Source organism: Polypterus senegalus, chromosome 8 (genome assembly GCF_016835505.1).
Source record: "Polypterus senegalus isolate Bchr_013 chromosome 8, ASM1683550v1, whole genome shotgun sequence".
NCBI classification, from domain to species: Eukaryota; Metazoa; Chordata; class Cladistia; order Polypteriformes; family Polypteridae; genus Polypterus; species Polypterus senegalus.
This window is the reverse complement of record NC_053161.1, coordinates 168,951,250-168,966,905: the sequence shown is the minus strand read 5'-3', so window position 1 is coordinate 168,966,905 and position 15,656 is coordinate 168,951,250. Positions and strand designations below refer to the sequence as shown.

The following is a 15,656-nucleotide window of genomic DNA, read 5'->3' as shown; positions in this document are numbered from 1 at the left end:
TTCAGCTTCAAGTGTACATCTCACTTGTGGCCATGTCTGAGACCTCCTGTGAAGCTCTAGCTGTCCTTATAATATACTCATAAACGCTAGGGCTTATTCTGACCTATTTTACACCATAACAGTAAATTATAAGAATTTTTATCTGTTAGAGATTATTCACAAAATTTCACTAACGTAATGAATTGGGCGCATAACTACTTTTTACTTTCTCGTATATGAAGTATAGGGAAAGGGCTCTTGTTAAGCGGACTCCACTTGGTTGTTTCACAATAATTAAGATTAGGTGTTTAAGTAGGTTTCACATTTCTGTTATCATTTTATCCCAAAAAATAGTGACTTTGCATCAGGGACCTATTTTATTGACCTTAAGGTTAGTGTTTGGTTGAGGGGAAGGCCGTCTCAATTGGCGTTCGCTTTCTGAACAAGACCCGAATTTTGATCAGTCTCGACGTTTTGGACCTCCGCGAGGATTTTTTTGGATTATGTCTGTGTCTTTGTGAGCGTGTGTGTAATAAACACGATAACTTGAGTACGCTATCAATTAGGTCAACCAAGTTTTGCATACAGGTATTAGGTCAAAACATCAACTTTTGGGCTATTTCCGTCAACCGTGAGTGGTACTTTACCTTTTATTAATCTCCGATTCAACTACCGGTACTTCAAGCAAGTCGTATGGTGACGTTTTTCGTGACGTCATAAAAAGCGACGGCTAGAAATCTCCGCTCTGCAGTTCTAAGAAGAGAGAAGTGGTACGAAGCTGGACAGGAGTGTCGTCTGCAGCTAGAGCCATCTCAAGCAGGAGTCGAACGAGTTTAGAATCGCATCGCCGAGCGACAGAGAGAGGGGGTATGTACTTGGGGTTCGGGGACTGCATTTTGTGAATGCATTAGTTTTCGTTCGCTCCAATCAGCAACTGCACGCGAACTGAATCGGAGGCGAGCTGCGCGTTTATGTCAGTCAGCCCACCAAGGTGCTTTGCTCGAGTGAATCTCCCAGTGTTCGGCGTGTCGTTGTTGTTCATTTGTGTCTTTTCCTTCGGTTCACTTCACGTTATCCATACACAGTTGCATTTAAAAGCACCAATAAACAGCGCCGGATGTTTTTCCGAATTCACACCGCCCCACAAGACCTCGTCCTACGCGCGTCATCCAAGCAAAAAAATTACAATAAACGTATTGTTTTATCTTTGTTATGGTAAATATGCAAGAGCTATTGATTGATTCTGCCCTATTAGGAGAGCCTACACCGATCATAAGATCACACTAGTTTATACTGTGCGTGCTACTGCATTCGGCAATATTACTCAACTGTAGCGGAACTGAATTTTAGGATGTTAATACCACGTCTGTCAAAATAACCGCCCGAAGCCCACAGCTCCAGTCCAAAAGATCAGAATCACTTCAGTTTTTTAACTTGACACCTACTGAGCAGCAGATTGTGCCACTGAATTATTGTGACTGCTGCTCCAAGTCAGACAATTTTAAGAAGGGTGGTTGGATTCGGCATAACGCCGGATTACAATTCTCTGGTGGCCCTGGGCATCAGCATCTCTTACACAAAAGCACACACATACAGACAAATCAAATCAAATATACTGTAACAAGGTGTTGCAGACACCTGTTACCCGTATGCATTCTTTTAAATTACAAATGAAGGTTCAGGAATCGGTGCAATCGCACGTTAATTGTTAATGATTTGTGAACCACAGTTTTGTTGTTGTTTCCAACATACATAATATTTAGAAAGTGGGGCAAACCACAGGAAAAAAAATCTCTTTATTTCAAATGATCATCTTTGGCTGCTGAAGAATTTTCTTGAAGCTCAGTTTAGCCAAAAAAATACATTTTAGCAATCTGTTCAAAAGCAGGATAACCTATAAGTTTGAACAGACTGCAGAAGAATAAATTGCAAAACACACAAAGGCTAAAAAGGCTTCTTTACAGAAGCATAGTAGGGCCATGGAGAAGGAAAAAAAAATTATTCATGCAGCTGCAAAGTCCGATTTATTCAAGTTTACTTTTATAATAATTGTTTAATATATTATTAATTGCATCTGATTTGTTGATGGTTCTTTAATGTACATAATCTCATATATGTTTCTCTTCTGGTTCGTCCTGCTTCCACCTCAAAACCAGTCCCGCCCACACGCAGCCGACAGTGCATAACTCGATTCCTATTCGTCCTCTTCCAAAGCCTTCCCCACGCTGCCAGCGGCTCCTCTTCAAAACCGGTCCCGCCCACATGCAGCTGACACGGCTTTAATCAACAAACTACTGAAGTACGCTTACAAAATAGATAGATACTTTATTAATCCCAAGGGGAAATTCACATAATCCAGCAGTAGTATACTGATACAAAAAACAATATTAAATTAAAGAGTAATAAAAATGCATGTAAAAGCAGACAATAACTTTGAATAATGTTAGCATTTACTCCCCCGGGTGGAATTGAAGAGTCGCATAGTGTGGGGAGGGACGATCTCCTCAGTGTGTCAGTGGAGCAGGACAGTGACAAAAGTCTGTCGCTGAAGCTACTCCTCTGCCATAAATAAAGCAAACTCTGCATGTAGCGAAAATGTACTTCTTCAGCTAGATTCCATGCTCAGAACCATCAACCCCTTCACTAAATCATACAAACACATGCATGAAATCCTTTAGTCCAATCCGACAGCATCTGTATAAATGGTTTTCAAAGAAAACCCTGGGCAGGATTTACAACAATACAATGCCCCGACATGTCGCACTGATGTTGCAGTGATTTTTATCAGAGAAGATGGCGAACTGCCTGCCGAAAGGGACATTTGCATATATCCCATAGGCAACACCTGTAAACAGATTTCCATGCTCAATATGAATTGCAATCCTATGGTTTACCCACTTTTTTTCCCTTACAGAGACATTGGCTGGCACAAAGATTTACAACATTTTCCCGATAAAAGAACCGCCAAGCAAATAAGACTTGCTCAATGCCAATTTTACATGTACATATTAGCAATGAGGAATACATATAGTATTTTGCACTCCAGCGGCAAACTACTCCAACAGTACGTCATATATGCGTATGTTAAAAGGGCGCGTGTCTCAACTATCTCAGATTATATCAACAAGATCAGCTCGTGGAACAATACAAACGACTATCGGACGCACTGCAAGCAAATGCTGAAAATAACAACGTACGTGTAGGCAAAATGATCACATTACCATCCACATTTCCAGGAAGTCCAAGATGCATGCAGCAAAACTATCGGGATGCCATGGCCATAGTACGTAAATTCCGAGAACCTGATTTATTTATCACTTTCACATGTCATCCTGCTTGGCCAGAAATTCTACATGCACTGTCCGATACCCAAAGACCAGAGCACAGACCTGATATTGTAGTATGAGTCTTTTGGATTAAGCTGCAGGAATTACTTAGAGGCATTCTACAACAACATCATTTTGGGGTTGTTATTGATTATATTTACGTAATCGAATTTCAGAAGCGCGGCCTTCCTCATGCCCACATGCAGTTTACAATAATTCTAACAACCAGTCTTCAGCCACTGTCAGTTGTATGTGTGCTTTTTATAGGGTTAGATCTTTCGACTCATTATCTGTCGTTTCCACCAAAATACCTGTTCACAACTGCGTCTTTCAAGAAGTATTTATTTCTTCTTGATTTCTGAATTCCTTTCTCGCTGTTTTCCGTTCCTATTCTTACACCGATGTATGGTGCGGCGGGCATCGGCTAGTATAAAAATATAATCATTGTCTTTTGGTTTACTCCTCAAATCTCCATCCCCTTTCTGCATCACACTCCAGTCCAGTAGGTGGCAGCAGTGCACCTTAAGTTGGTTTGCCAACTGTCATTAAACAAAAAAAGAAGGAAAAGAATACACATGTGCGTGCAGATCGCAAGTGAAGTAAGATTGTGAGCGACTTTAGAAAAAAAAAAATCCCGTCACTGAAAGACAGAGGGCAAGTGCTTGGGGTTTGTGGTTGACACTTTATGGGTGTGTGTTTTCATTTGCTTCACTTCGAGTTACTGCAATCGGGGGTGATCCACGTGCTTGTGTCAATCAAAATGAGGCCCTCCTACAATCAACACATCCCCGGAATTGAAGCCCCCTGTACCCCATGTGTCATTGCTGTTCACTGCTGACTGTACCTCAAGTTAGCTTCAGGTTAACAAATCCCATTTCTACTTCAAACCATCACCTCCTCCTCCTATTCATTCCTTTCCACGTATTCATTCAGTTGCATCGATCCTCCCAAATCGGCAGATATTTCACACACATCGCTTTGATTTCTTCCTCCTTTCTCCTTTCGATCCATGGTACTCTATTTAAAGACGATAGAAGAGTTGGTGACCAATCCACTGTTGCTCAAGTCATGTTAGTTATTGTGGGTATGAAAAAGAATCGCCCCATTCAAAATATTCACATCTTGTTGCTTTGTAGCCTGAAATTAAAACACAATTTTTTTTCCTCAAGCTGTATTGGAGAAATGCAACTTTATACCGGCCAAATCACAGATATAGTAGCAACAGTTCTGGAAAAAAAAAAAGTCACTGAGATGGTTAAAGGATCACCACCTATGTCAGTACTTTGTGAGAACACCTTTTGCTTTAATCATAGCCGTGAATCTGTTGGGATACTTCTACCAACTTTGCACATCTCGACTGTGCCTACAATATTTGCCAACTTGTCTTTACAGAACTGTTTTAGCTCAGTGAAACTGGATGGTGACCTTTGATGGAATTCAATCTTCCTGTCATGCATAGACTAGGCCATGCAAGGACATTCACCTTTTTCTCCTTCAGACACTGTGTGGTCAAGTTTGCTATGTGCTTCAGGTAATTGTCATGTTGGAAAGTAAACCTTCTTTCTGTTGAACTTTCTGGCAGAGGGCAGCTGGTTTTCCTCAAAAATCTGACTATATTTTGTCCCATCCATTTTTCTTTGTATTTGGCAAGTGCCCCAGAGAAACACCCCTACAACAGGATGCTACCAGCTCCATGCTTTACTTTAGGTTTGATGTTCTTTGCATGGTAAGCTGTATCGGCTTGCCGCCAGATACACTGTTTGGTGTTGAAGATAAATAGTTCAATTTTGCTCTCATCTGACCATAACACCTTAATTTTCTGTTTGGCCTCAGATTCTTTAAGGTGCGTTTTTGGCTAAGCTCAAATAAGAATTACTGTGGCCTTTCTTAAGGAGTGGCTTTTTCTTGCAACCCTTCCATACAAGCCACATTTGTGGGAGGAATGGTGATATTGTTGGCACATGCACACAATGACCACTCTTTGCCAAAAATTCCTGTAACTTCTTCAGAGTTGCCATAGGCCACTTGTTAGCCTGTCTGACTAGGTTCCTCCTTGCTCTTCCATCCAGTTTGGAGGGATATCCTGATCTGGGAATGGTCCTAGTAGTACCAAACACTTTCCACCAATTGATTGTGGACTTTATTGTGGTCGGAGGGAGTGATAAAGCCTTTAATTTTTTTTATAATCCATCCATTGGCTTGTGCTTGTCCCCAACTTTATCCCTGAGATCTTTTGACAGCGCCTTACCGCCCATAGTTGATTGTTTGCTTTCAGTTGCACTTCCAAGCACTGGACTGCTCCAGGAATAGATGTGTTTATGCTAAACTAATATGAATGGTTACAGTTGATCATGGGTGGAAGCCAATTAGCTTGGTGCACAGTGGAGAAGGTGATTAGTTACACCTGATTGAGTTTACAAGTATTTTTTAGGAGGAGTGTGATCCTTTAACCATCTCAGTGATTCCTTTTTATATGTTCTGACATGTTGCTATTATATCTTTCACTTGGATGTTATACATTGTATTGAGTAAATATAGCTGGAGATATATTTTTTTAGTGTGTGTTTTCATTTCAGGCTGCAAAACAACAAAATGTGAATATTTTGAAGGGGCTGATTCTTTTCTATACCCACTGTAACACTTTACTTCTGCAGAATTCAATTGGAATTCCACCTTGAAACGTGGAGAAAAAAGAGTTTTATAAATCTGTTACTACAATCAAACAGTATGATTGGCTCAGGAAGTATCTGGGTGAGTGGCTCAATTTTTACAATTTTTTTTTCCCCATTATCGGTTACCATGCAAAGGTTTTTGTTCAACCTACTTCCAAGTAAGTAGAAGGTAAGCCTCATCAGTGACGTATGTCAACCAAATCTAGCAAATCCATTATTTCACCTTCTTGACATCTTCTGTTGCAGACCTTGTGTTCTAGTAAAGTGAGCTACCTGTTTTATCTCCCCCACTTCTTGACATGTCTGTTTTTAGCACAATCCTGAGGCCCTTCTTGTATTAACATTTCTCAATATAACTAACACAATTCTGGAACCCAAACAGTACGTGTATGTTTAATCCAAGTAGTGAATATTGCTGAGCGGGATTGATTCCATCATTAAGGTCAGCAGTATTCACTACTTGGATTAAATGTACACAAACTGTTTTGGTCCCAGAATTGTATTGTGGTAGCAGACAAAATGTCAGTTAGAGGAGGTCTGCACCAGGGATCTTCTTGAAGTCCTTACCTTTTTCATCTGATTATGGATGTGTTGAGTCATGAGATAAAAGATTAATCCCCCTGGTGCAGGCATTTTGCTGATGATATTGTGTAGTACCAGAAAACAGCAAGTTAGAAAAATGGAGAAGGGCTTTGAAAGATAGAGGGTTGTAGATAAATAGGAAGAAGACTGAATATGTGAGCTTTAATGATGGTCAGGATTCAGAAGTTAGCCTGCAGTGAGAGCTACTGAAAAGAGTGGATACATTTAAATATCTTGGATCAGTGGTAGCCCAAGATGGAAAATTAGATGCAGAGATAACCCATAGAGTGCAGTGTGGACGGAACAATTGGAAGGAGGTGTCTTGAGTGCTGTGTGATCAAAGAATTCAGGTGAAGGTTTTCAGGACAATGGTAAGAACAGCAATGATGTATGGAGTTGAGACATGGGCAGTAAAGGGAGTGCAGGAGAAGAAGTTAGACGTGAAAGAAATGAGAATGTAGTGATGAATGTATGGAGTTACAAAAAAGTACAGAAAAAGATGAGGCAATCAGAAGTACAACAAAAGCAGGAGAAATATCTAAGAAATTAACAGGAGATTATGTTGAATTGGTATGGACATGTGATAAGAAGAGTGATGGGAATGGAGTTACAGGGGAAGCGTAAGTGAGGGAGGCCAAAGCTAAAGTGGATAGATTAAGGAAAAGAAGATCTGAAGGAAATGGGCTTGAATGGTGAGGAAGTGCAAGACTGAGCTGTTTGGAGAAGCCTGATCAACTCCACATAGAAGTGGGAAAAGATTAAGAGGAAGATGAAGAATAAATTAATACTGCTGACCCATAACTATGTGAAATGGTCTCCTCCTCCAGTTTAATGGACATTCACTCCACTCCAAATTTTGTTTGACATTTGAATATTTGATATGAAGAGTGATGAGTTGCAGTTAAAATGTTTTAAAATGCCTGACCTGATGTAAACCTTAACTGAGAGAGTGTATACAAATACAAATATTGTTCCATATGAATGGTGCAGTTTTGATAGAATGAAATCCTTTTATTTTATTTCACAGAGATAAAGAAAAACCAGTTGTTAAGATTATATCTAGATGGACGTTAAAAAGGAGACGTGTGAGGCTGACATAAATACCAGGGAAATAATGGCTGTAAATATTAAGAAGGAGGACTGTGAATGGGAATCCATCCACCCTAAACAGGAGAGTCTAACTATTAAGGAGGAGGACTGTGAAACAAGGTTAGTGAGCATTAAAGAAGAGACTGAAGAGACGTCTGTCAGCATTGAGACAAACAATTGTATAAGTGTGGAAAATGTCAAGGAAGGCAACCACCATTGTGTGTGTGAAGATGGAGCAGTGACCGGGTTAGTCTCTTCTCACAGGAGACACTCTGCATCATCAGAGCCTTCAATCCTTGTAAAGACTCAATCGTCACAGCCTGAAACAAAGAGAACTGAAGAAATTTCATCTGTTAGAATTCAGAAACATCAGCCAACACCTACAAATCAGGCTGAAAAAAGTAAGTGAAAAGTAAAAGTAAATGTTATTTTTATGATTGGTGGATTATGGGCCTGAAAGGGAGAGGTCGTGTACTTTTTTATGAGAAACATAGAAATGGAGTTAGAGGGGTGTGTTTAAGAGTTCATCCATATGTTAGTGTTGTACGGTTTAGTTGCTGCTCTTTCATTATAGTTGTATATTTGTGCAAACACACCAAGTCTGTCCTCAATAAAAAGTGTTGTACAAAAGTAGGTTGTAAGGAAAAGTTGGTGAATTCTTCCCTGAATTTCTGCATTAATTTCTCACAACAGTGCAGTCCCATTAACAGACAAACACAATCATCTTAAACTAATAACACACAATTGTTAGTCAGATGGTGTCAGCCATGAGCTCTTTTAGGAGGAGTGAAAACAAAAAAAAACCTGGGCCAGTTGGCATCAGTCACACTACTTTCATGAGCTTTGAGAATTGTGGAAGTACAAGCTTCATACTGGAAATTTTCACTTGAAAATTTTATACTCCTGATGAGCCCCAATAAGGACAAAAGATGTGTCGTGTACTGTTTGTATTATTTGGCAGATACTGTATCACATATATATGAAATGCTTCAAAAGGGTGGCAGCCACCAGTGTTTGATTAATGAAAACTACAGAGAGAGTGTACTACAGCAGCTTGTGTGAATGGAAGAGTTCAGTAACTTTGTTCATTTACCGTTTTTAGTTTGACTTATTTCTTCACTGATTAGAGGCTTGGAGTAGTTGAAGTTTCCATACTAGAATGCTAGGACATAAATAAACAGGGTACCATTTACATAAATGAACGCACACATTTCATGAAATTCACAGTAAAATGGCACATTTTGATTTGACTGACATTAATTAATCATGACCGTACAGATTCATTAACAATATAATGGAAAGACGAAATGTCACTGCAGTGTCCCAAAGCTGACCAGTCCTTGTTTCATCTGGCACTCCTTTTCGAAGCAGATACAAATAATTCTAAGGATTCTGGGTTTTCTCATCTTATTATTTACCAGACCAATGCAGCTTCTGTAGGGCTGTGCATTTAATATACCACCTTGTTAAGTCCTCTGATTTTCTGTGGTAATTTTAAAAAAGCTGTTTAGATATACGCATTGTGTCAAATGGCTTTAGTCTAAGGTGTTGTCTGGGACCTATAGAGCTGAGGGTAGTGTGGGGCACAAGGAAATTGCCAGAATCAGAGGACCTTAGTGGGTGAACGGGAGCCTAGTGATGGAGAAGGTAATTGATGTAGTCCTATCTGAGGCCATTTAAAGCTTTGTATGTTGTTAATATAATTTTATATTCAGTCCTGTAAGACACAGGTAGCCAGTGAATGTGAAGCAGGATGGGTGTGATGTGCTCGCTTTTGATGGTCTAACACGGCCGAGTTTTGAATCAACTGGTGCTATGTTATAAGATTAGAAGTGGTACCTGTCAGTAGAGAGTTACAGTAATCGATGGGGGATGTGATAAAAGCAGTGACAATTTTCTCAGCATTAAAAAAGGAGAGGAATGAGAGAACCTGGGATAGGTTACAGAGGTGGAATTAAGAAAGCTTCTTAATGTGGTCTATTTGGGTGGAATAGGAATGTGAAGGATTGAATGTGACACCAAGATTCCTTGAATTAGAAGGAGGTCTGGTGAGAACATTGTCAAGAGTGATTGAAATGGAACTCATTTTCTTAAGTTGCACCTTTTTGCCAGTTTGCAGGAGTTCAGTATTGTTGTAATTTAATTTTAAAGAGTTATGCACCATCCAGGTTTTAATTTCACTGAGCCAAGTTGTGAGCTGAGAAAGCTCTGATGAAGTTTCACATTTAACATTGAAATAAAGTTGAGTATCATCTGCATAAAAATGATAACTTAGTCCAAACCTCAAATAATATGGCCAAGGGGAAGCATATAGATACAGAAGAGCAAAGGGCTAAGTAGATAGCACTGGAAAAACTCATTGTGTGACTGGCAGTGAGCTGAAGCTGCTTTGGCCCATCAATAAGATAGGACTTAAACCATGGTTGTGTGGGCGGGGTTAGTGCCCAGAGATGCCCAGAGTGTTCTCCATTCTAGACAGTAGAATGTCCTGTCTGACAGTCACAGATGCTCCACTAGGGTCTAACAGAATTAATATGCTGGTTTGTCCAGTTTCTGCTGCCATAAGTAAATCATTAGTTACCTGGAGCCGAGCAGAGTCACAGCTGTGCTTTGAAACCAGATTGAAAAGGTTCAATAAGTTTTGACAGAAAAGGTAAGTGAGAATTAGGCTGAAAATTGTTAATATTGTCAACATCAAGGCCAGACTTTTTTAACATTGGAGTTGCAGAAACAATTTTAAATGTGGCTGGCACAAAGCAAGTGTCAAAGGATGTATTTATTATTGTCATAAGAGTCAGTATTATGGCATGAAGGCAGGTTTTAAGAAGTATGGTGGGGATGGGGTCCAGCACGCAAGTAGTCGGCTTCATCGGATAAAGCAGGTCATTAACAAATGCAGATGCGACTGATGAAAATTTAGAAAAGGATGGAGTGGGACGACAGGGAAAGATGTAAATGGATGATGGATTTGTGTTAGTTGAATAATTTAGATTTTTAATTTTATTACTGAAAAAGTGGAGGAATTTTTCGCAGACTTCAGTAGAGAAGGTAATTGGACCAGGTTGAAGTAGTTTATTAACTACACAGAACAAAACCCTTGGGTTATCATGGCCACTTTCTATTATTCTGCCATAATGCTTGTTCTTGGCTACAGTTGGTGGATTTCTGTATGCCCTTTGAATGTCAGAGAAAGCCTGGACGTGTACAACGAGGCCAGTCTTATGTGACCTACTTTTAAGGTGTCGGACAGCTGCTTTCATAGACTGTAATTCTAAATTGTACAATGGAGCTGAACACTTAAAGGAAACCTCGATATGTTTTAAAGGAGCTGTTTTATCGAGTGCTGAGTGAAGAGCTGAGTTGTAGTAGTCAGCAGGACTGTCTGGTGTTGACGGGATACAGGAATACTGTAAAAAATCAGAAATTGATCCATCAAGGATAGAGGGACAGATATTTTTAAAGTTTCTGAAAGAAATTTGACATGTAAAGGTAGAAGGAAAGAGAGGTAATAAGACAGTGAAAAGTATGGTCAAGGAGTCCCAAATCACTGTTATAAGTGTTGCCAACAGATAATCAACAGAGTGGGTAGGAAATCGGCATCTTACACCAAGTCAAAACAGTCATGCAAGGACAGGAATGAATTTCTCAGTTTACATATAGGAATGTCGATATGGATGTTAAAATTGCCACGAAGTGACTGTCTGGGAAAGTGAACTTAATTGGTTTAATAATTCAGTTAGATCAGATAAGAGAGACCCATTGTATTTTGGGGGACGATAGAGAACAAGAAGTGAGATTGACCAGATTTTGTTATTAATTTAAGAGTTAGACACTTGAAAATCAAAATTGGGATTCTTTTGCTGTTTAACTGTGATCTAACAATTACTTTCATCCCTCCACCTTGTCTTGAGCTGAGAGGTTGTGTGAAGTAAATGTTATCCGGATGGTGTCACCTCCATAAGAGATGTAAATTTGTTTGGTTTTTGCAAAGTTTCTGTTAAGCATATCATATCAAGGTTGGAGTCTGTAATGAATTTTGATAGCACCAATGCTTGGCCATTGCGAGAACTTGTGTCAAACAATGTAATTTTAGCTAATGAGGGTTCATTGTGCACAGATCCATAACCAGAGTTTATTTTAGCATATTGCAGATTTGGCACACTGACACTGTATTTTCCAAAGCCATGAGTCAGATGGCATATTCTTGAACAAATGCTGCCGGTGAACTTTCAATTCTCAGCCTGGCAGTGGCAGCGACCTGACCTGTGATGTAAATATTTTGGGCACCACACAATACCAGTGTCTTTTAGGACTTTCACGCCTGCCAATTTGCTTTGGACAAACTGTTTAATATACAAGAGTTTGTCACAAGGGTATTTTAGCATAGTAGAAAGCCAATACTTACCTGATAGCAGTAGAATATACTTAAGCAGTGTAGCACAGTAGAGAAGTTGAGATGGCTGGGGTAGTGTGGCGTAAATGAGTGGCGATAGCAACGCAGCAAAAAATCCAATAGCAGCATAGACTGATGCCACTGGGGGTTTGATACATTAAAAAATTAAGAGATGATATAAGATGCACATGAAGATAATTACCAGAAATTTGAGGTTCCAACATGTAACCATATACATATAACTATGGGTATTACAGGTGTGATCACCTTAGTGCCACAAGCCCTGTTGGCATTGAAATCAGGTTATTTCTCCAGCTGAAGCACATATAGAAGCCATCGAGAGCAATCCAGCATATCCATTAAGAAAACAGAACATTCCCAGTTCCTAGATCTCCATGATCTAAAGGAAAATATTCACAAATCGGGCATCAGACAGGAGCGGACAATGAGAAAAAAGTTTTGTTCAGTGAGCCACAAAAAGATTCAAATCAGTTGTCCCTGAGACTGCAAACTCTGTTGAGGCAAAGTCCATAAAAATAAGTCCAAATTCAGTACAAAAAGTAATTTGTTGCATCCATGAACTATGCATCAAGTAAGAGATAGTGAAAGAATTGCAAAATGTGCAAGGTTCAATATGAATTTTAACAAAAAGTGGTGTTAACAGGGAGGAGTGGCAGCAACATGCTTGCACCAATGTTACCTCAACATTTCTGCATAGTGCCCTATTTTACAAATAAAAGGTTATCTTTTATCTTCATTCCATATAATTAGAACAACATATAATTTTGCGTTTAAAGACTATGATGACAAAAATGGTGAGGCAGTCCTATAATGTAATTAACAAAATTTGAACGTTACTCTAGTCATTTGGGTCTCTCACATGTAACCTATTTAGTTTACTTACTTACTTCAACCTCTTGGCTCCAAGTTAGTTGTGCTCGTGTGGTGAGTTGTTGTAATACAGAAGAGAAAATTAACAAGTCGGGTGTCTTCATGTGCATCTCAAGTTTTATGAATGTTTATGCTTCTACAAGGTTGTTCATAATTACGACCAGCATTTATTTAATCAGTGAGATGAAAACAATCTTTCATTTTTCCTTTTAAATTTCATACAGGAGACAAACCTCACTGTTGTTCTGAATGTGGCAAACAATTCTATCGCAGGTATAATCTACAGAGACACCTAAGAATTCACACTGGAGAGAAGCCATATTGCTGTGTGGAATGTGGCAAACAGTTTTCAAGAAGAAGCCTTCTGCAGATCCACAGAAGAATTCATACTGGAGAAAAGCCGTATTGCTGTACAGAGTGTGGCAAACGATTCCGTGGCAGGAGTCATCTTCTGAGCCACAAAAGAATTCACACAGGAGAGAAGCCGTATTGTTGCTTGGAATGTGGGAAGTGTTTTTCACGAAAGAGCATTCTTACAAGACACAACTCGATCCATACGGGAGTGAAGCCATATTGCTGTTCTGAGTGTGGCAAGCAGTTTTTACAAAGGAGTAGACTTCATAGCCACCAAACAATTCACACCGGAGAGAAGCAATATTGCTGCTTGGAATGTGGCAAACAGTTTTCAAGAAGCAGCCTTCTTCAGATCCATAAAAGAATCCACACTGGAGAGAAGCCATATTGCTGTACAGAGTGTGGCAAACAATTCCGGGGCAGGAGTCATCTTCTGAGCCACAAAAGAATTCACAAAGGAGAGAAGCCGTATTGCTGTTTGGAATTTGGCAAACGATTTTGTCACAGGAGTGGTCTTCAGAGCCACAAAAAAATTGACTCTGTAGAGAAGCCATACTGCTCTTTGGAATGTGGTGAACAATTCTGTCACAGGTGAAGTCTTCAGTGCCACACTTGAATTCACACATAAAAGAGGCCATGTTATTTTTTTGCAATGTGTCAATTCATTTTGTCACTGTCGTAATCTCCAGGACGAAAGAATTTCCAGTGGAGACACCTTGAAAACGCACAAAAGGAAATGGAATGGCTTAAGAAACCACGCTTTGATCAGCTGCTAACTGAAAGACCACTGGTCCAGACGCCATACCAAACTGCTGTCTTAAATATAGTACAGCACTGTGCTGGGATATGGATGAGTGTAGAAATGTGTTACAGTCAATGCAGCACCCACAGATGACACCAAAGTGGCTCACTTGAGGAACAACTTTCTGACTTTTAAAATCAGAGCAATCCAAAGAATCCCAGATATATTATTGCATGATCTGCCTTAGTATCATGTATAAACTCTTTTCAGCAGTGTTTCTTAAACTATGGATCATACCCCAAAATGGGTCGTGGACATGATTAAGGTGGGTTGCCACATAACTCTAGTAAAGTTAGTCCAGGTGCACATTATATACAACCCACTCTTTAGCATGGAAAAAAAAACACTAACTCATCGCACAGAGCTTTTGTTTCTATGACACAAAATCTAAAAAGTATTCCTCACAACACTGCCTTCCCTGTTATAACCAGTGAAACAGTCAAACTGAGGTGATTGGCAAACAAAGACACGTATAAGAAAGGGAGCAAGAGGAGGGAATGAAGATGAGATTAGCACTGTGGTCCGTAACCGCACAGTTAGGAATGTCAAAAAGAAATGAACTGATGTGGCACAAGAATGTGATGATTTTCACCAAAGGGCAAGTGAATAGGATTGGGGTATGTGTGTTGTGTGCTAAAAGCAGCTTCTGTGGCCATGGTCGATAGATCATCTGTACTGAGTAAAACCTGTAGCAGAGGTGCAAGGAAGATTCTGCTTTTAGTTCAATGTGCCTCGGTGAGGAAGAACGGAATACCATCTCGTCACACCATTCTTGGATAAATCTCAATCTGTCGGTACTGTGAAAGACATGTTTGGACCACTGAGAACCGTAAGAACACCAGGGAATATCATAATGTCGACAAGTTGGAGACATTCAGCATAATGCCAGTGTACAGTAGTAAACATTTATAAAGGGGAGAGTTTACCAAATTGTTCATCAACATTTATCCTATCCCCTACAGCAGGGGTGGGCGAATTCAGTCCTGGAGGGCCGCAGTGGCTGCAGGTTTTTGCTCCAACCCAATTTCTTAATAAGAAGCACTTATTGCTCAAGTAACACTTGTGCTTCACTTTAGTTGTCTCGCTCGTTACGATTCTGAACCATTATTGCTTGTTTTGTCTTAAACAGCAGTTCTCTTGGTTTTTAATGGCTTTTTATTAGCAATAAGATTCAAATGACAAAAGAAAGCAGCTTTTCTCCATTTAACTTGTTACCATTTACACCTGTTTTTATCATGCACTACTGGCTTTAATTAAATACTTGGAAGGAAAGTGAAGAGAAAAAAGTGAAAGATTGAGTATTACTCCATTTTTGCCTTCAATTCATTTAGATATCCTTACAAAGGTTACGAACATCTAGGATATGAGAATGGCCTGATATGGCAGAGTTAAAGCACTAACAAGCCATCAAATTATATTATTGGCACGGATTGTTTTCTAATTAAGCAACTGGGTTGGAGCAAAAACCTGCAGCATCTGCGGCCCTCCAGGACTGAATTTGCCCACCCCTGCTCTACAGAAAATACAGATAGTGCATACATTGTTTCGGAATAATTTAGCTACTTTTT

At 39.6% G+C, this 15,656-nt stretch overlaps 1 protein-coding gene across 1 annotated transcript; it reads left to right on the top strand.

Annotated features, from left to right (window-relative positions):
• The first annotated feature begins 645 nt into the window (after positions 1-645).
• On the top strand, positions 646-15,278 carry LOC120534487 (gastrula zinc finger protein XlCGF8.2DB-like). Its single transcript, XM_039762086.1, has 3 exons — positions 646-846; positions 7,587-8,049; positions 13,157-15,278. Exons 2-3 carry the CDS (start codon positions 7,623-7,625, stop codon positions 13,879-13,881), a joined length of 1,152 nt encoding a protein of 383 aa, XP_039618020.1. The 5' UTR covers positions 646-846; positions 7,587-7,622; the 3' UTR covers positions 13,882-15,278.
• The last annotated feature ends 378 nt before the right edge of the window (positions 15,279-15,656 follow it).